This window comes from Periplaneta americana, chromosome 3 (genome assembly GCF_040183065.1).
Source record: "Periplaneta americana isolate PAMFEO1 chromosome 3, P.americana_PAMFEO1_priV1, whole genome shotgun sequence".
In the NCBI taxonomy this organism is placed as follows: Eukaryota; Metazoa; Arthropoda; class Insecta; order Blattodea; family Blattidae; genus Periplaneta; species Periplaneta americana.
Window position 1 is genome coordinate 118,603,660 of NC_091119.1, and position 22,753 is coordinate 118,626,412.

Below are 22,753 nucleotides of genomic sequence, written 5' to 3' on the forward strand. Positions count from 1 at the left end.
AATTATAAAAAAAAAAAACTAGCAGGAAGAAAGTGGAGTAGCTCCATAAATACATCAAATACAACTTGCATATGTTTATCAAGCCAGTTTTAAAATACTGTGGTGAAATACTAACAACAGCATCCAACTCAAATAAAAACCTACTCGAACATACACAGAACCAAGCTCTCAGACTAATAACTGGTGCTAAAAGTACGCCAATAGATACCTTAAGAATCATTACATCCAACAAAAATTACAAACACAGGCCCTGTTCCTGTATGAGAAACTACTGAGATTACCAAACCACAATAAATGGAACAAATATTTAGACAGCAAACAGTTCCTAAAAACTGAGTTGGAATTCTGAAAGAAACTCACAAACTAAAAGAAATGCTAGACATTCCCAAAGAAAAAGAAAATGTAATAAACAATTACAGTCTAGTAGAAAACCTTGAAATACAATATTATTTAGACTTAAATGAAACTTTCAGTAAAAAAGATACAAATTCAGAAATAGCAAAACTCATCACACTAGAAACACTAAATACAAAATACCTAGTACATGATTGGACTCATGTTTATACAGAAGGATCCCTCTTTTAAGATGGAGGGGCTGGAGCAGGAGGAACATGTAAATTCTTTTCTTTCTACAAAAGTGTTAGAACTAATACCACAGATTTTGAGGTGAGATTGAAGCAATATACACATCAATACAGAATATCTTTAACTGGATAAACAAATGCAATAATTTTGTAATATTATCAGACTCCAAAGCTGCTATTTGAGCTATAGCATGCACCAGCTACCCTAAAATGCAAAACAATCAAAGAAACACCTGCCATGATTCGACAAATTCAAAATCTGAAGAAAAACATCATATTACGATGCATCCCGGCTCATTGTAGAGTAATTGGCAATGAGACAGCAGATATATTGGCAAAAAAAGGAGCAAAAATTAACAATGAACCCAACAAAATTTTGCATATGAATCAATAAAACGAATCATCAAAAGAAAGATCAATCAAAGCTATCAATTCCAAATTAAAAACAATAATGAAAATGCTCAGTGCAATAAACTGATAATTGAACATAAAATGATTCCAGACTTTCCCCGCAAATTATCTGTAGCAATGTTCACACTTGTTACTGGTCACGATTTCCTAGGCAACCACCTGCATAAAATCGGAATATTTGCGTCGCCAAATTGCCTTTTGTGTTCAAAGGAAGAAGAAATGGATGAGAGACATTTATTAATATGTGATGCGCTTTTAATATTTAAGGACCATATCTCTAAATATTGGGAGGCGAGAAGAAGAATGACTTTATTGTCAATTTCAGAGTATTAGATACATGCATACATATTTTCATTTACTCCTTTAAAATACATAAAGTAGCATAACATATTTTAGCTGAGAAACGCTATTTCTTCAAATAATTAATGCTATAAAATGCTGTTTTTAAACATTTTTGCTATAAATACAAAAAAATTAATGCTGTAATTTCACACCTCTGTTGATACCCTAATTCAGTGATTCCCAAACTTTCTGAAGGCACAACCCACTTTTGGGCGATACAGTTGTTTGTGACCACTCAACTACCATACCGGCACTTAACCACATTCGAAAAATACGAATCCCTGTAAAATCGAAAATAACTATTATTTTACTCAAAACCAGTGAATACCACACAACTCCTAATGTACCAGTAGTTGCAAGGCCAAAAAAATCGGAATATGCAGACCCATTTTGCAATTATCTTTGGATTCTTAACCCTAGCCTCCCTTGCTGATATATTTTTCGAACATGTGAACACTTTGAGTACTAGCTTGCAAGGTCAAGATGTTGACATAATAAGAGCCAGATATAAAATTGACAGATTTACAAGGAAACTTGTTTTCTGGTCGACATCACTTGACAGATAATAAATTTGATTCATTCCAGTGCATTAAAAAACACATGGAAAATTTAGCTATGTACTGTACTGTATGATACGAAAAGTACTGAATTTGTTTTTGTAATTTATACAACTAAGTTTGCACAATTTTAAACAACAGCTCTTAGAGTGTTTCTTGGAAGAAACACAAAACAACATATTATGGCAGTCAGAGTTGGATACTGAATCCGTTTTTAGACCGTTGAGTTCAGCTGGCTTTAATGCGAAAAGAAATATTAAGGAAAGACTTGTTGAAATATACAGTATATAACAGTGTTGTTTGTACAACTCGTATATTATTAAACTGACCTTTGAAATGACCTTAAAATTCAAAATATAACAATAAAACTAAATTCAGTATGTTTGATGAGTTAAACACGAACATAGTGACATGAATAAAATTAATTTACATACACCTATTACTTTCATAAAAATTTAAAATTATATACTCCGTAAAATTCATGTAACACTGTTATCCGTACATTTACCCCACAGACAGAGGGTAGTTACGTTTAAATGGATAGTAAATAATCATGCAGTGTGCACAGGGTTGTCTTTCAGTGGAGGTCACTTGCTGTTAGTCTGTCATTCAGAATTGTGTACACTGGAGTGTCGTAAGGAGCTCAGTTCCGATTTAAGGAAAGTTATTGTTCGCCTGGCTCTGAAAGGCTATTCCTATAGAAAAATAGGTAAAATAGTGCATAAAATGCATTCTACACTACAACACATTGTAGAAAAATTTCGAAATCATGGAACTTGGAATAACTTGGCAAGAAAAACCAAGCAAAACTTGCTAAATGCACGTGATAAGAGATTCACAGTTAATCAAGTTATCAAAAATCCAAGAATAAGTGTTCCACACATTCGAGTCATGATTGAAGAGTCTTCAAACACGAAGATCAGTAATCAAACTATCCGGCATGTGTAGTGGAAAAATGGTTACCATGGTAGAAGACTACGAAAGAGGGCATACATTAGTGAGACAAATCAAGCTCGAAGATTGGACTTCGATAAAGAACATGTTGCTAAGGATGAGGAATTTTGGAACAGGATGATTTGGTCGATGAGACGGAGATAAATCTTTATGGTTCCGATGGCATTCATAGGATATGAAGAAAGCCCAACAGAGATAACGACAGAAACAACACATTATCTACAGTGAAATACGGGGGTGGATGCATACTATTGTGGGGATGTATGTCTGCAAATGGTATGGGGAATAAGATGGGATTATGGATAAGTATGTGTACTGGTACAATAACATTTTAAGGTCAAATGATAGGGAGACTGCACAAAAAATGGGGATGCCACTTGTGTATATGTTCCAACAAGACAATGACAGTAAACATACTGCTCAAATCAATAAGGATTGGCTTGTATGGAACATATCCCAACAACTGTGAATACCTCCTCAATCACCAGACTTAAACCTATCGAACATTTGTTGGAAATTTTGAAAAGGAGTGTGAGAAAGCAGAAGTGTACAACCATAGAAGATTTCAAACGTGTAGTGAGAGAAAAATGGGCTAAAATCAAACCAGTATAGTGTAAAAACTTGGTAAAATGAATAAGTAAGAGACGCCAAGGTGTAATAAAGTCGAAAGATTATGCTACAAGATATTGTTTTCAAAAGTGTAAATAATCAAAGTGTACAAACAAGACTGTTACATAGAAATTGGACGTGTTTTTGTTTAATGTATTCAGAAGTTTATATTTTATTTTTTAACTTTAATACATTTCAAAGTCCATGTGTAATAGTTTTCTCATATGAAAAGAAATTAAATTATATATTTTCATTAGATAAATTAATGTTTTATTTGGAAAATAGAACTGTGCAAACAACACTGTTATGCGATGCCACAGTGAGGTTGAAACTTTGGCTCATGTCTTGGGTTCATGCCCATTTGGCGAAACTCTTCGTAATAGCAGACATCACAAAATCAGGTCTGTAAACGCAACATGCCATAAGTCCAATGGCTATACTACTTATAAAGAAGTCCATGGAATAGCGGATACTGGAAGTCATCGGCGTATTGATATTATAACATTTAAACCTGGAGAGACAAAAGATTATATTCTGGATCCGACCATCAGATTTGATACGCATCAGAATCAACCTGAGGAGGTTAATCTAGAGAAAAGGGGAATTTATGAACCCATTATCCCTTATTACAAAACATCATATAAACTCAGGGATATAGAAGTCATCGGATTGATTGTAGGTGCTAGAGGGACCATAACAAAACAATTTGTGCCATTCTGTCATAAATTTGGTGTCCCAACAACAATTAAGGAAATTTCTATTATAGCTTTGAAGGGTTCTCTGCAGATTTTACGGCGACATTTGTATTTCAATTCAAATTACAGTTGAATTTTCTCAGTCTATTTTTTATCTGTATTTTTATAAATTTTCATTATGTGAAATATTATCTACTACAAATTTTAGTTTCTTGTAAACAAATTTCTTGTAAGACAATTTTAATGTCATTTTAAATGTTACTGTTTAACATTCTTTGTCTTTGGCAACCTCACCAAGTTGAGGAAGATTGCATTATATAACTGATGGAACGTGCAAACTATACTTTTTTCGCAGAGTGTAGACCAGTTTTGGATCAAAAGAAGGTAATAAAACCTCGAACTTCGAAAGAAGCTACTAAATGTTTATAGTAGGCCTATTTGCAAATTCGTATTTAAGCAAAATAAGTTTCTAATATATGATTTCATGAAAACAAAAGCAAGAAATTGAAAATGATAAAAGTTTGTGAATGTAGAGTTCAAATTTGAGAAGCTACTTTCTTCAAAAACAGGCACATTTATCGCATTAATAAATTATTTTTTACTTCATAGCTAGTGAAATATTTTTTATTTTCATGTTCATTGTTGTTTATGTTTCTAAATACAACATAAATGTATATTAACGCCTTTTTCATTTATTTTGTAAATCATCTTGCAACCTTCCTCAGCACTTCACACGACTCCTCAGGAGATCGCAACCTCCTCTTTGGGAATCACTGCCCTAATTTAATAAGTGCAACCTAATAATAAATTAACGAACATCATACATGCATATGAAATGTTTTTACAGGCTTATTGCTTTTGTGGAGAAAACTTGCTTTCACAAGACAAATGTGGAGAAGCAATCCGGGCATTACAAGAGAGCAAGACCTGTGAGTATTTTTACACTCCTCGCTCCAATCAGTAAGTAGAATCTTAAAAGAGGCAGTCTCCTTTCCAGAAGATAGGATGGTAGAGTATTTGGCCGAGAACTGCTGTAAATTAAGTACTCACTTCTTCTCCATAAAGTTAAAGCTAGTCTCTCTACCACTGACACAAAGAACTGTAATTTCCCTGGACAGGAGAAGACTGCAGGTAGAGTGTATTGTAATCTGCAAGGATAAAGGTGAGGAGAGGAATGGATTTCGCCTGGTATACAATTTACCCCTTCCAAAGCCTTTTCTTGAGCTAGAATACAGTAGTACATTCCATAAACCTTATAAAAGCCGTACATTGTAACGGTACCACTTGCCTATTGTTTCTCCATTTAGCTTGTAACCAAACCCTTCCAAAACCTTAGATTCCCTTAGTAAGGGCATATTGCTGGAAACTTTTAAAACCCTACGTACTTATAATGATAGGCCTACTACTTTCCTATTATTCCCCAGCACAGTATTTATGGGAAATTCGACTTATAGGTGAATGCTTGAAGTCTGGGTCATGAAATCGTCTTCGAGATAATATAAAAATCGAATAATAGAACTTCGAGTTAAAGAAAAAGTTATTAGTATTAAAACATACTCTTTCCACCAGAAATGTAAAATTACTTCGAGATACTGAAAATTCAAGCTATAGACATTCGACTAATGGAGGTTCAACTGTATATAATTCAGGTTTCACTGTCTTGACTTTTGATGCAAATTATGATGCTCATGCAGATCTATTTCTTGTCTAGGCTACAATTCAGCAGTAGAACTTTGTAAGGAATATGCGAAAACCAAGGGGCCTGCATCCAAGATTCATCCAGAAAAGCACAGTTTCTTTAAGAGACTGGCTCCTAAAGTACAGATAACATTAGAAAAATGTGAGCGGGAGAATGGGTTCATGTGAGTACTTGCTGCCAGTTAAGTGACTAGATTTTATAACTTATAGCAATAGAATCCTCACTCATCTGTATGTGTTGCAGATATCACCAGAGAACTCCAGCTGACCCACCTGAGCTGGAACTAAAAGCTACGTATGGACTTGTAAGCCCAAATGAAGTTCCAATGCCTTCACCAAGCCCACTTTGGACTCCAGTAACCTATGCTGCTTTTGATACACCGAAGACCAATTCAAAGGATCCTGCAAACTCGGTTTGTGCATATATATATATATATATATATATATATATATATAGGTAGTGGTGGGAATTTTATCATTGCCAAAACTTCCAGAATGGCCTCAAAGGTTCACTCAGCCTCATCATATTGAGTACCAGAGTCTTTCCCAAGTGTAAAAGGTGGCCAGAGCACAGTGTCGCCATCTCATTCTAGTGGTGAGGTTACGAAAACATGGCACTCTACCTCCATTTCCCCTCCTCCCCGAGTTGCCTTCATAGCATATATAAGGCAGTTGTTCCCAACTTTTGGAGTGTCACAGACCCCTTGAAGTTCAAATTTCATTTTGGCGGACTCTCAAAATGTTTTCTGTAATTTAGGCTTGTAATAATTTTCTGCTCATTAAACATTGCATTATGTAGTGAATTAATAAACAGTGATATTAAATTTCAGTTTTAGCTTTTGAATACAATCTGAAAATATATATGAAGTTATTTTACATTTTTACAGTCAAATCTTGTACAACGAACATCAATATAACAATAAACTCCCATTAAACAATATTTTTTCTATGGTCCCAGTAAATTTCCTGTATAAATATCGTTAAATATCCCTCACTATGTCAACCTGGTTGGCGAGTTGGTATAGCGCTGGCCTTCTATGCCCAAGGTTGCGGGTTCGATCCCGGGCCAGGTCGATGGCATTTAAGTGTACTTAAATGCGACAGGCTCATGTCAGTAGATTTACTGGCATGTAAAAGAACTCCTACGGGACAAAATTCCGGCACATCCGGCGATGCTGATATAACCTCTGCAGTTGCGAGCATCGTTAAATAAAACATAACATTTCCCTCACTATAGTGATTAAACAGTTGTAGAAACACCCTGTTACAACCTTCGAATGTAGGCTTTCACAGCCAACGTCAATGAGGTTAGAGTTTTCCAGGCTAATAGACCGTGGTCTACTGGCGATGTTACGACCAGATGTTTTGTCTACAATAAAATTGTGGCAGACCGCCAGTACAGACCGCACTGCCAACAACAAATCCCCCCGTGTGGATCGCACTGTCAACAGTGAGCTGCACCCAGTTCCCCCTATAAATCATGACACGCAACCAATCGTAGCACCAGTTGTCCCCGGCATGCTGAAGAGAACACTACCCCAGTAGTGCTTCACCACTGATGATGTCTGCTGCAGTTGTAGATGAAACGTCTGGTCGTAACATCACCAGTAGACCACGGCCTATTAGCCCAGAAACTCTAACCCCACCTACAACTATATGTATTTTTAACTTCAAGGTTTTTCATAAATTGGCAGATTGGTTTTGCGGGCGGTAGGTTCTTGACTGAGAGTGGGAATTTCTACAAAGGGATGGATGTATAACCAATCGTCTTAGTTATTTTTCAGTGTACAGTTTTGGTTTTATTTTTAATATTATGTATTTATTTGAATGGTTTTAATTATGAATTATTCTTTAGAGATGGAAGTAAGTAGGCATGATGATGGCTTCTGCTAAACAGAAATATAAAGTCATTTAAATATGTTCTCCTGCATATATGACTTATATGTCTAAAATGCAGGTAGTAGGCCATTGAGAAGGGTTCGGCTGGCACAGTGGATCGTGCCTCAGCATAGCTCAGTTGGAAAGAGCGCTCAATGCGCAGAGCTGAGAGGTCTCGGGTTCGATTCCCAGTGCTGGAACGAATTTTTCTCAAATTAATAGGTATAGAAATCAGTAAGTTTGGAACCTAAATTGGCTGCATTTAAAGATTTGGATGAAGGAATGAAACAGACAGCAGCTTCACAAAAATGTGGATTTTCACGATCTAGATTGGCTACCTTTCTTAAAAAAAAATAAAAGAAATCGAGGAAAGTGTTACGAGCGGAAAATTTGATCCAGCACAAAAACGATTGAAGACGGCAGTTTCAGATGATGAGGACAGTGCTACAATAAAATGGTTTAATGAAATGAGGACTCAAAGGCAGTCCTATGATCTGCCAAAAAGCCCTTCATTTTGCCAGTCTACTTGGCGATTCAAACTAAGGTCAGGCATAGTTTTTTAGACTTACCATAAGGTTATCAGTGGGATAATTGATGTTGCTTTGTGAAGTCTAGCTTAGTTTGTAGATAAGTCGCAAGTCTACTTCAACATTAAATTAACTTTTATATTTTGTTCTTGGAAAAGACAGTGGTCACACAAGTATGGTGATAAAAAATGGCATTAAATGTTCTATTGCAAATCGGGTAACATGGGGTTATATGGACAGTGCATGCAACCAAGATTGTAGCAGGGACATTGAAGGAAATACAATTTTTAAGGTCGAATCAGAAGGAAATACTGAAATACAATTTTTAAACTCGAATTAGAAGATAATTATAATAATTGTAACAGCCCCCCCTTTTTTTTGACAGGCACATTATTATTTGTGACCAACAAGGGATTTTTCATACAATTATTATATCCATTGGAGAAAGGATAATATTCCCTTGATATTAATGTCAATCAGCGATTTTTTATACCAGTACTTCCAAAAACAATGAATGAGAGTTCATCATATGTTGGCATAAGAATCATTCAGAATGGGAATTGAATCGAATTCTCGACCGAGACCACAAGTTTAATTCCTTTATCATTGCTTCAGTATTATCCTGAATTGTGTACACAGTTAAAGTTGGAACTCTGAAGATTAGAATTTAAGAAACAAAAAAAATATCAAATAGGTATGCAAGACTTGCCAGTCAAGGGAAGTCCCACAGGTGAACTCATTCCCGTTAAACTCTGTGTCTTAAAAGTCCTAGATAAACAAAAAATATTCGAGCAAGTTATCTTGTGATAAAGTTAAGCTTAATTAAAATACTGTTTGAAAGCACACCTTGGTTTCCCTGGACCCCTTTCAAATCACTTGCGGACCACAGGTTTGGAACCGCTGGTAATGGGGGTTACTTTATCTAGATATCTTTGGGTATATGTATACAGTATATCACACCATGTTATGAGATTAATGTCTTTAAAATAAATATTCTCAATTTCATTTTGGTCATGGCCAGTTATTACAGATAGTGTCTATGTTTTCATGTCACAGAAGGCAGCAGCAAAGGTAGAGGGTGATTTACCCCCAGTGGCTGAGGTGAAAGTTCATCATACTGTCCAGGAACCAAAGACAAGTAGTGGTTGTGAACTGCAGTAATTGTAAAGGTCAGTACAGTAATTTTTTCTCTCTTTCCTTAGATTTTCTATTTATATTGCTAAACTTTGCTTGTTCTGCATATCAGCCTGAGTTCCAGTCTGGATTACATAGTTTGTAATGTATATTTTGCCCGTTAGAGACTTAATAAAATAGTGAATATACAGTCCAATGTGACATGACCTTTAAATTGAAGATTGTGAGATATCCTGAGTGCATTTAAATGTCGATTGACACAGTTTTGTTTTGTGCAGGCATTTACTAAAATTAATATATCTTTTAAAAACTTTCGAGTCTCTATTATAAGACCAAGTTTGTTGTCCATAATTTTACTATTTTTAATCTTAAGAATAAAACTGGATATTGCTATTTATGGCTCAAAGCAGAATGCGGTCTTACTGCACATGAACTAACCAGCATTATAGTAACTTTTGTCTTTTCACAATTATCATTACCAGATGGAGATGATGGCTGCAGACAGTTGATTCTGTACAGCAATGGATGTTGTTATCTGAATCGTAATACCATCTTGTCCAATCCACTACTGCAAGTTTTAATTCTAAACAATGTCACTACTGACAAAAATATCTGAGAAAGGGCATACTCAGATGGAAGTTGATTCCATGCATTCAACCATAGAACATGCCTGCAGAATGGAATTATAAATGTTCCTGCAGATTATATAAATATGTGCCAAGAAGCCCGAAACAGGTCGAACCCATACTTAGTTAGATATTTGGAACATACATTCTTTAAAAATTTTCAAGGGACACAGTTGTACAATTCAATCGGACATAAAATGGATGACCTGACAGTTACAGAAATAAGAGCACTGAGATACAGTCCAGATGGCACAGTTCATTACAAACTGTCCTTTTCCCAAGAGTGGGTGTTGTTACCCCAACGTAAAAACAAAAATGTTGCTCTGAAAGACTTTCAAAACTCCATTCAAAGAGACTTAGGGTTCCTAGCACAAAATATGGTCATTTGCAGACTCTCAAAAGGAGCATGTACGTAGATTATCATAGTTTTTATGATGTCCTCCCTTATGATAATTAATTGGAGTTCAGTTTATCAAGAATTTTAGGGTAAGGAGCATTCATCACTGATGATTGACTAGTCACGATTAATTCAAATGGGATTTCATATTGATGTTTAAGACATTGTTAAAAATTAATCTTAAATTAATATAACTGTGAAATATTGCGTACTTTGTGTGAAATAATATTATGTACCGGAGCTTTGTGCAGAGACGTATACTGGTTAAAGGGTTTGGGCTACCGCTGACCCTATTATTACACAAAATATATCTAACAATTACTTTAATTTTAATTACTATGGTAAAACTAATAATACAAAATTATTACATTATGTTATATTATTAACTTTTTCTTTTGTAATTTCCTTGGGCTACCGCCGGTAGCCCGCAAAATACGCCCCTGACTTTGTGTGGTAGTTATGGTTAATATATTTGTTCAGGTCTTTAAACAAAGAATTTGTTTCAATTTCGTTTTGGCTGTGTGTGACATCAGGTCACTAGGTCATAGTATGTTATTAAATGCATTATCTAGGTCATTAAAAGAAGACAATGTAATAACCGAGCAGTCATCATAAAAGTTACTACAGACTGTATTATCATATTTTTTTGTATTCCATGACTTAAAAAAAAAAACAATAATTTTATGTCTTACTCAGAAGTCGTACTTACTTACTTATGGCTTTTAAGAAACCCAGAGGTTCACTACTGCCCTCACATAAGTCTGCCATCGGTCCCTATCCTGAGCAAGATTAATCCAGTCCCTACCATCATATTTCATCTCCCTCACATCCATTTTAATATTATCCTCCCATCTACGTCTCGGCCTCCCCAAAGATCTTATTCCCTCCGGTCTCCCAACTAACAATCTATATGCATTTCTGGATTCACTCATACGTGCTACATCCCCTGTCCATCTCAAACGTCTGGATTTAATGTCCCTAATGAAGAATAAAATGCATACAGTTCTGCGTTGTGTAACTTTCTCCATTCGCCTGTAACTTCATCCTCTTATCCCCAAATATTTTCCTAAGCACCTTATTCTCAAACACCCTTAACCTCTGTTCCTCTCTCAAAGTGAGAGTCCAAGTTTCACAACCATACAGAAGAACCGATAATATAACTGTTTTATAAATTCTTTCATATTTTTTTAAAGCAGACTGGATGATAAAAGCTTCTCATATATGGTACAAGAATTAAAACAGAAAATCAACATCCCGAATTTAAAAGAAAACTTACAAGTTAAACCAAACCCTTTAACTCTATTAAATATAGAGTATAATCTAAATTTAACAGAAGAAATACTCAAATCAGAAGTAAACACTGAAATAATTAACAATTGAGGACGTAGCTGCAGTAAGGGCCCATACTCCAAAATGCTGTTCTGAGATATATAGAGTTGAAATTTTTAAAAACAGTGCAGGGCATATAAAATATATTAAAATAAACACATTTATCAGCATTACTGTTCAACATTTCTCAACGAAACTTTGTGGATATAACAAAGAAACTACGGAGAATCGATTTATGCATTCTCCGAAAAAAGGGTCTATGGGGCTATGGGCCCTTATTGCAGCTACGTCCTCATTTATTGTATTTAGAGACAATTAATATTAGTGCCCTCCACAAAACTGGCTTCATTTATACACCGACAGATCCTTGATCTCCAGGGAACAAAGTGCAGGTGCAGGTGTTCTGTGCTGTTTCTTCTATCTTTATAGATCTCTTGGATATGGAACAAGTTTTGATGGAGAAATGATTGCAATAAGTGAAAGTCTTAGGAATCTTCTATGCCACATCAATAAATTTAAGAATGCAGTTATATTGTCAGACTCCAAAGCAGTTATTCTATGAATAGTCTCTAGACACACACCTTCATCTCAAACAGCAGAAATAACTAAAATGCTCTCTCAATTAATAACACTCAATAAAAGAATTGTATTCCAATGGATACCATCCCATTGTGGAATCCTGGGAAACGAGAATGTGGATTCTTCAGCAAAAAAGGGCAGCACTGCTACTTACAGATCTGTTACTAAATCTACGTATTACTCTGTAAAAAGGTTTATTAAATCTATATACTTAGAATTCAACAATCAAAATTTGATAACACAATCTCAAGGGAAAAAATGAAACTCTCTGCATCATAATCCACAGTTAATTCCCGATTTACCACACAAATCGTCTCTAGCTGCAATTTAGATTTTCAACAAGTCATGACTGTTTGGCCAAACATCTGCATATAATTGGAATATATCAGTCCCTTAACTGTACATTGTGCAACTCAAACCAAGAAATGGATTCGGAACACCTCAAAATCTGTGCTTCAGTGGCTGACCATGACAGTATTTTTGAAAAATATTGGAGCGCAAAAGGTCAAATGACTTTATTGTCAAACACCTGGCATTAGAAAAGAACAACAACAAACATTACCTTAACTAAATCTAAATCAGAAATTATTATTGGGAAAATGACTTAGCATCACATCAGGTGCTGAAGTGTTTCTCTTCCTCTTGGAGACACATTTGTGCTCGTTTTACCATGTTGCGTGATACAAGTGTCAACATGCCAGGATCAATATGTTTACTTCGGCTGTGATGTTTGCCCAGAATCCTGGATTGTTTGTGGTCTATTTTTGTAAACTCTTTCTTTGAGATAACCCAACAGGAAGTAATCCACTGACATCAAGTCTAGTGACCTGGGGTGCCACAATTCTTTCGAAATAATATGGTCCACAAAGAAACTGTTGATGTATACACATCAGTATTCACAGTCCCTTTAAAAGAAAATTGGTCCAATGATTCTCTGGGTGAAAATTGCACACCACACTCCAACCATTTCCGGATGATAACACATAAGGGTTTTCTGATGCCCAGATCCTTGTGTTTTGAGAATTTACATACCCTGATAAATGAAACCAAGCTCCATTAGTAAACCACGTTGCAATCAAAATTTCTGGGTCTCTTTCCACAAAGAAGCACCAATTGCAGTATCGTACATGCTTGATTTTGTTGAGCTGCATCAGCTCGTGTGCTGCTGTTACTCTGCATAGTTTGATTTTTGCATACTTAGCTGATATTTGACACATGGTCACAAAGTAGCTGGACAGTCAGTGTAATGATTTTTGGTGGAGGGGAGCAAAGCAATCGCTCACGAACATCTGCTGCACACTGTGGCATTCTTGACAGTGAGTTGTGCCTCTTTTTCTCACTGATAAATGAACTAGTTTGTTCCACCTTCACCATTAGCCTTAGAATCAGCTTTTGATTAGAACCATCATGAGCAACGTACTCGCATCAGTAAGCCCTTTGTGTGGCAGTAACAGAATTGGTAAACCAGTAATTCTTTATGATAAGCACATGCTACTGCCTGTGTTGTGACAAAAATGGACATGTTAATGCAAGAATGGTCTTAAAGCCAAAACCATTATCATCTGTCATCATTCTGCAGAAAACTCCCACATTTCGCGCATCATATGAATGTACCTGCATTTTACATGTCTCCATGGCTTCCGAATTATAATTAATTAATTGTGGGACATACCACTAAAACACTTCGTATTAACTGCCAGCAGAAAAAGAGTTGATTTAAGCTTAAATTGGTGCTCAGCAGTTTCTCTGGATCGAAGATGTTTACAAGTTTAATTTCTACCAAGGGTAATAGAAATCCACTGCAAGAGATTTAAAAAATAAAGCGGGAATTCTATGTTAGATGTGTATAGTAAGACTCCAATATTGATGACCCATTCAGACTTCAAGAATTGATAAAAGAAAAAGAAGTGCTGCGAATGATTATGTTGTTTGTTAATCAACTGTTCAAAGACAAGGTTGAACCACAGTCTAGTATATACAGTCACGAAGCTTAATACTTACTAAATATGCAAACGTAAACAGTTGAATTTTTTTTTTTTAAATCCAATGCCACCAGGTTGTCTTTTCGACATTTCTGGTCTTCTCTCCTGGCCGCAGCTTAGTTGTAACCCACTTCTGAGGTTGGGGCGCCTGGAAGGCGGAGTTACATTACCCCGATGATGTGATAGGATGATTATGATAATGTAGTGCCAGGAGAGGTTTTAAATCTAAACTTAACCTAAATTCCAGACCATGGACGAACACAGGAATAACCCCTTTAAGGAAAAATTCCTGTGCTCTAACCGGGAATCGAACCTGGGACCTTATGAACTATAGCCAGAAGCTCTGACCACTAGACCATATATTTTATATTGACGTCAATAAAAAGGCTCCTTGCATCAAAGTTTTCAAAATTGTTAATTCATATTTGCTCAAAAGCTTGAAAATAGTCATGGGAATACAAATTAATTAGCTTAATAAGTTCAGTTTAAATAGAGAATCACAATATTTTTTTTTTTAATTTTATGATTACCATTACAGCCTATTTTAATCTAAGTGTAATATGAATATGTCCCGAAGAAACTCGCACAAATGCAAATTAAATTTTATTTATCAATATTTAATTGACCTCTATAAGAAGTTTCAGATCAATCTGACAACTGTTGTGCAAGGAGCTTTTCTTATTCAATAAACTGCTTAAAATTTTAAAGTCGAGAAAACAGCATAAAAAAACAAACGAACATTTCTCTCAACTCACTCATGCACCATATGTTTGGCAACATTTGATTATATGGCTAGATTATTTAAAACAGTCTCAAATATAATTACGAATATAAAAAAAAATGGAGTTTCTTAATTTTGCAGCATTATTTCACCATAGTGTCCCCTTAATGGAGCAATGCTACACTATTATGGTCGCAGAGAAAGAGCAACTTCTGATGTCTCTAAAGTCGACGGCAATTCGGAAGGCGGTAATCTGCTAATGTTTGCATCGAAAGAGACAGATAGAGAGAGCAAGGCAGCGTACAACATTGCCACATCGTACTTCACGCGCATGTGTAATACAAATAGCACAGGAGAGAATTTAAATTATCAAAAGACAAAATCTTAGCTGTTCATTACTGTAAGCATGACACCAAACAAACCCTCTTTCCTTCACTAACAATATTCTTTGCACATTCTCAATCCTACACCACATCCTTCTGCAGTCGTTTCTTGCGCATTGGCAACATTGTAGCCAGCATCAAGATGGCCGGTAGCATTCTGCTCTTCAATGTTTTTAAAATAATTATACACTTTAAACACTATTTTCCTCACCTGCTTGTGCAATATTTGTATTTATACAGTCTCTTCTTCCATTTATTTATCTTACACACACAGTAAATGTTTGTTTTACTTATTCAATGTATTGAAACACTCGCACGTGAACAAACGAACTCGGGAAGTATTTGTTATAGACTGATTCGATTGGTTCTACTGTACTAGCTTGTGACGTCACATACCAAAATGCTATGGCGCATATAGCAGCTGACCGCCATCCGAAATGCCATCTAGTCTAGTAAAGCATATGGAATGTAAGAGTCAAAGCACAATGTTGCAAGTGTGGGAGTTAGGGAATGAATGAATGAATGAAAGTATGGCAACGTCGCGTCCATTTCATGTATGGCACCAGAAAGGTGACTGACATAAACAGTTCCCATTGGCTCTGGAATCTGGGAGTGGACAGGAGTTCAAACATATATTACGAAGCTATCAAAAGTTGCTTCTTTCCTTGCAACCACAACAAGGTTACATTAGCCCATTTTGCGCCCTATAAATATTATGACATCTGAGTTTCTGCTGAGTCAGAGAGTTAAAATTTTTATAGGTATGAACGATACTCATCCTGTAGACACGTTTTACAATCGTGATTTGTCACGAATTTTGCTCATTTTCCCAGTTTTTTGGAAATCTGACAATTTTTTGCACTAAGCAAGATTTTATTTGTGAACATAATCAAATCATACATTCAACAGTCTCGAAATTTCATTATTTATTTTCGACAATGAAACATAAAAAATAAGTACGAAAATGGGCTTGTCTTTCATGTTTTATTGTGTGGAAGGCATGGCTGCTTAGCTGTGAAAAATGAAAATCTTTGTCGTGCATACGCAATCCACAGTTGAAATATGCATCCATAGATAGTTGCTCACTACCAGGATCGCTACTATCGCCTCATCACAGACTCTTTCCCTAGCAGACCATAAAATGTATTGTACTTTCGATATCGTGTTCTTTTGAAAAAAATTAACACCTTCCTTCCACTATTGAAATATGAAATACATAAGGTTTATATATTATTTTCATAAAATATGTTGTTGTTGTTTTCTAATGCCAGGCGTTTGACAATAAAGTCATTTGACCTCTTGCACTCCAATATTTTTCAAAGATATTATCATGACCAGCCACTGAAGCACAGATTTTGAGGTGTTCCGAATCCATTTCTTGGTTTGAGTTGCATTTTCATAAAATATATATTATATTCTATACACTCATCTTCCTGGATCTTTCGGAAGGATAGCTCTAACCTATTTTTCTTACAATTTATAGTACTACAAACGCCTCCTTGTCCCATATTATTATTCAAATTATTGTATTTTACCCATTTACAGTTATTACAACCAATAACGAACTTTTCACAAAAATGCGAAATACGTCACAGTCAATGCTTTTTCGATCTAGACCAGGCCGTAATGTTTGTTCAGGTTTTCTATTTCAGTGTATGGAGCTCAGTGAAATATTATAACTTTATTGCTTATCATTGCTAAGCTTTATTTAGTGTAATGTGTTATAAGTTCCGTTTACTTCTTGTTGCATAATATGTTGCAGAAATATTTACAAAACTGTGTTATTTTAATGTGAAGAGAATGTTACATGTTAACATAATCTGTTCGCGTCAACATTTCAAGTTTAGAATGGAAACTATTTTGAGGTTTAATAAAAAAGAATTTATATTGTGATTTCAATTTAGTACATCTAGAGCCCGGACGAGAAGTTATGGCACTGGCGCGAGGGACGCATTTTAGTTCGTTTGCTTGGACTCGCCCTCACACTAAACTGGAGGGGTGTTGGGTTAGTTCGTTACTAGCATTCCGAGTGTTCAGATCGTTCTGCTACTACCGCTATTGCTAATACTGAAAACATTGTCCTTCTGACCGCCCTCATTATGGCATTCTCTAAGGTGTGAAATCGTAAAGTAGTTCATAGTCAAGGACATGAAATAGCATATAATGTATGGAAATTCATGTCAGAAGAGGCTGTAAACGGAATACCAATTCCATTGAAAAGCGTGTGTGCAAGAGTACTGGCTGCCACTGGTATTTCAAAGCGAACCTTGGCAAGAATCAGGAAAAAAGGAAAAAATATTGAGGCAGGAACAGCAGATTCTTTCTCCAGTCCGGAAAAATCACAGCCGAAGAAGAAGATTGTTGCAGCTGTAGACAGTTTTGATGAGGAAGTCCTAAGAAGACTCATCTATAATTTCTACGCTACGCATAAGCAGAGGCCGACTCTGTAATCACTTCTTCCAAAAATGGATATCAGTGTATGATTATGTGAAGAAAGTAGAGAATAATTACATTGAAAGTGAGCACGAGATGGACAGTATTTTGGAGAACATTTCCATAAACTTAGGGACATCTGATTCCAGCACAGATCAGTCGTCTGATTCGGACGGAGAATAAGAATATAAGATGGAATAGCGGGCGTAATTTCATTAGGTACCTTCGGACTCTTGAGTAGGAAAATGGTGATACTAAGATAAGACGAATGTTTTTGGAAAGAGATGAAACGCATATGCCTGCCGCTCTGAGCCTGAGAATCGTAACCCAAACAACCCCCACTCCTTACCCTGCTGGCCGGCAATTTAAAACTTCGTGCAGGTTGGTGCCATAACATCTCGTCTCAGCTCTACCTTCCTTAATTTTAGACAAAACATTTACCATACCACTCCTGTGAAATTAGTGTACATATAAAATTGTGTTACTTCATCTCTTAAGTAGTAGATAAATACAATAATTCAGTACTCAATTGTAGTATTAAAATACAGACAAATTGAATGTCCGGGGTATCATACATGACGTTATGCTTAATTATAATGTATGATTGCGAATTTAGGAATATAAGTTAAATATAGTAAACATAACCTATAATTTTCATATGAATGGCAGGGCATTGGAGATCACTAAATTTAGACAAAGGGGCAACTGGTACAGTAAACATAACCTATAATTTCAACATATCTAAATATCTGTGCGGTGCAATTTAAAATTATTGAATCTTGCATAAATGAATGTACAAGAATTTCGCAATTTTTAATCAAAATAAAGGCAGGTATTACACATACGAACAATGTAATTTTCACACCATAAATAATATTATATCTTAACTCGCAAGTAAATTATGTCTGAAGTGTCTCATAATCATTGTTTTAAATTTTATTAATGGAATTACACTACATTTTAGAGAAACATATGTTACTGTTTATGCATTCCAACTAATTTATATGGTTGAAACGCTGCCCTTCGTGATCGGGTTAAGCGAGTTACATGGTCTGCCTTACGGCCTGTATTAGATCACAATGGCTGTGGCACAGTCTATTGTTCCTAGTACTCACAGCGCTCCAAGCAGCTAGCAACTATCGCGAGATTTGCAAAAAATCACCCCAAGCTTCGTGACTGTATATAGTAGACTGTGGTTGAACCTCGAAAGTGACACAATAAGACATCACTCACGAGGCAACTAAGCCAGGAGATAATGGACTAAGGTGGGTAGTTCCTTTCCCCTTCCATTGTATATATTGCTGACTAGTAACATATTACATTAATCAGACTTCAGATGTCTATACAAATAATAATTGTTTTCTTCTGACATCTATCACCAAGTGAGATGTACTGCCTGATAATATATGCACAGATATGGAAATAAAATTTGGAGCTCCTTTATTGCATGTTTCGCTTACAACACACTGCGCATGTGCAATAAACAAGAACTCCTGTATATATGTTACTTGTGGACAGTTGTGTGAAATTGTTGCCTACATACAGGTGGACTCCCATCATGACTTGCTCCAAATTTTAATTCTGTATCTGTACATACCAGACAGAACGTCAATTATAGGTAATGATTAGGTATCACATTGATTTTAATGTGTATAGCAATATATTAATATGCATTTCACTATTGTGTATACATGCCACGAATTGAGTTATACAAGTGCATGTTAATTTCTCTTACAGATACAATAATACAACTACTTTCGTGGTGCCTCCAGAAAACTGTGATTGCTGCCACGTTTGTTCGGTTAACTGATGGACAAGATAGATCCTGCATTCCATACTGAAGCTTTCATTTTTAGTTGCAGTGATTTAGAACAGACGACTTATCATTTAGTATTAAATACACTAAGCTTTTGTGACAAATTCCTAGTCTATTTTAGCACGCTAATTCATATGTGTAAATATATATAATCAATACTGTAACTTACAGGAAAAATATGATTCATATAAAAATAATATTACGGAATAGTGTGATGTGTGGTTATGTTCCATGAAGAACTTTGTGAAACATACAACAAAATGTTTCAAGAATACTTGAAACCACATGTGGATATAAACTCTTTTAGTATTCCCAAAAGTTAAAATAATTCAAAACATATAATACCAATATTTAAACACACAATGGAATATATCATTTATATCTAACATTTTTCTGAATGCTATTATTGTAACATAAAAAGTTTAATTTGGTACTTGCATATTTCTTAAGAGGAGGAAAGAAGTTAACAGCGCAAAATGACACCTTCTTGAGAGAAACATGCTAAAAATTAGCCTACATGCATTCATGTAAGACCAGGTCATGTTAGGGTTGGCCTTCCTTTTTGTATAGCAATAATCTGTTCTTGTAAACTGAATTTCCTAAATTGTCCAAAATATAATGTCTTTTCACTTCCATTCATTGTTGAATAATTGCACAAATTAACAATTACAAGGAAATTCACAACCTCACAGCGTTTTTCGCGCACACTACAGCATCACACATGTTGGAAGAGACTAGCTACTAACACATAACCGGAACCGTTTTACTGAAGTGGGAATGGGAAATAATCTGTTAGGAAAACGAGAACACTGCACCCACCCACGTGGTCTTTGTTGTCACATGTACATTTTACGAGTTCCGTATCACATGCTTTTGAAGAATGTCAGTTCTTGTAAAGTCATACTATCATTATTGTTCAAAGCTGCCGGTGGCCAATTAATTTTTCTTACGTTAAAAATAATGTAGTTTGGAGTCCTTTCAATTTCAAATATATTTGTACAAAACTGACAACTCGGCTGTTGTTCTGTCCAGTAGACAATGAATGGAAGTGAATTTTAGGGGCCAAAAAGCTCTGCGATAGTAATGTAGAACTACTTCCTCTTTGTTTTATATAAATCCAAATTCAACTTTCAGATATCCTCGAAAGTTTCAAACCATGAATAGTAGTTTATATAAAGTGGAATGAATAATGTATTTTAATTTATAATTAAAAAAAAAAAAGTTTATATAGTGTATTTCATAGCTTTGCGTTAAAACTGTTTTTATTGTGCCTCCTCTTAGATGTGTTATAGTCTGCTTGAATGCAGCATCGTTAGATGGCAGCGGTAGCAAGCTTTGCTGCACAACCAGGTGGCTTCTATTTCCATCCCATGTGCTGATTCAGAGGAGGATCTCCTCCCTATCCGTTCATTTACTTGCTTTAAAACTCTGCTTCTTTGGCCGCTAGTGCGCTGTTGTCTATGTGTGTTAGCTTCAGTAAAGGAGGAATGGATTGACTTTCCTCCACACAAACAATCTCGCATCTTTCCCACAGTTTTCTAGCAGCACATTAGTGTGCGTCATTTAAAACTCGATCAACCGGGGTTTTCTTATAGTTGTAAACTTAAAAATTATCGAATCTTCCTCGAATTTCAAGGCATATATTTCGTTTGGTATTTACTTTTAAAAGAAGAAAAACGTTCCCTTCCCTCCCCTGAGGAACCGCCACTGGTACTTAGTTTCATAAAATAGATGAATCTAAAGCCTTAAAAATAATTAGATATTTCCAGTGATCAGTTTTATCTTAACCTCTTATGAAAAATGCCATGAACGTGCCTTTAGATTCAAACTCCAGAGCATCAAAAGAGAAATACAGAAAATCGTATGAATGCAGATAACTTGGTTTCGAATTTAGTTATTTAGTTTTTGTGAAGTACTACACCTTATAATTATATTACAGTATTATAAACAAGATCTAATATGAATAGCTATGCAAATAAATATTGAAGTTTACAACTCTGAATAGAACTGAAAGTATGCAGTATATAGATCATGTCAGTATCATTATTCTTCAAAGATTAGGTCATGTTTCAGCATGTTATAATTTTACTTAAATTAACAGACTTCTTTTACTTAGATCTTTCATATTGTTTGTGTCCATTCTGATACCTGATATTCCGTTCTTATTCATATAAATAAAACTGAAGATAGTAGAAAATAATATCTGGATGTGTAAAATCAACAGAGTCGTGTTTTTATGGTGATAATTTTCTTAAACTTTCTGTTTTTGGTGTTGAATAAAGTATCAAATTTTCGCGATAATGCCAAAATAAAATAATATGTCTGTCATTGTGTAATAACTCACCACGTCTCCTCTACCAAATTTGCTTGGAGGAGAAAATCAATTTAAATACATTACATAAAAATATAACTCACTAATTATATATTTGTATACATTATTATTACCCAGTGGATTTAATGTAAGATTATTATAATGTTTCATATATTATTTAGTTGAAGGACATTGTGGATTAACACATTATTCCTTACTGTCAGCTCAAAATCAATGAAATGGACATAATGCAATATACAAGAAGTTGCAATATTTTTCGATTTTATTGAAGACTTTTTGTCTGTAACAGTATCATTATCACATAAATAGTAAAGGCATACCACAACAGAACACACTCTTATTTCGGTTTTCGTTCCATCTTCATACCACGACTTCATTTTGAGAACTACTAAATAGAATGAAAATGGTTTGCAAAGATTCATTGCCTGGAGGACAGTACCATTAAATTCCCTCTTTTGTGCTGGAATATGCAGTGTTGTTTGACAAACACTCATTGTATGAAGTGCCGTTAAAATTCTTCTTTTATGTTGATACAGGTCAGTACTAATGTTCTCAAGGGGTGGTCAAGCTATTAACTAGCAGACACAGTACTTTCAGTCAGTCTCAAAATATATAAATTAAAGAGAGTAAAATGGTGTAAGTACGTATCAAGTATTTCCATGAAGAACTAGGTATCTTGGCTTTCAAATATATATATATATATTAAAAAACAACATTTTTCGTGTTTATCGCGCAAATTATGGCTCATAAAACACGTAAAATTCGC

General features: G+C 35.2%; 1 protein-coding gene across 2 annotated transcripts in view; it reads left to right on the forward strand.

Annotated features, from left to right (window-relative positions):
• The window catches only part of LOC138696438 (BRO1 domain-containing protein BROX-like), a 45,234-nt gene extending 24,337 nt beyond the window's left edge, over positions 1-20,897 (forward strand). The window contains exons 6-10 of one of the 2 annotated variants that reach the window (XM_069821410.1): positions 5,000-5,081; positions 5,864-6,014; positions 6,095-6,263; positions 9,312-9,424; positions 19,577-20,897. In XM_069821410.1, the coding sequence (XP_069677511.1) occupies positions 5,000-5,081; positions 5,864-6,014; positions 6,095-6,263; positions 9,312-9,416 (507 nt within the window). In that variant the 3' untranslated portion in view covers positions 9,417-9,424; positions 19,577-20,897. Of the gene's footprint in view, positions 1-4,999; positions 5,082-5,863; positions 6,015-6,094; positions 6,264-9,311; positions 9,425-9,871; positions 15,168-19,576 lie in introns of those variants that run through there. The other variant, XM_069821409.1, reaches the window with a different exon arrangement.
• The last annotated feature ends 1,856 nt before the right edge of the window (positions 20,898-22,753 follow it).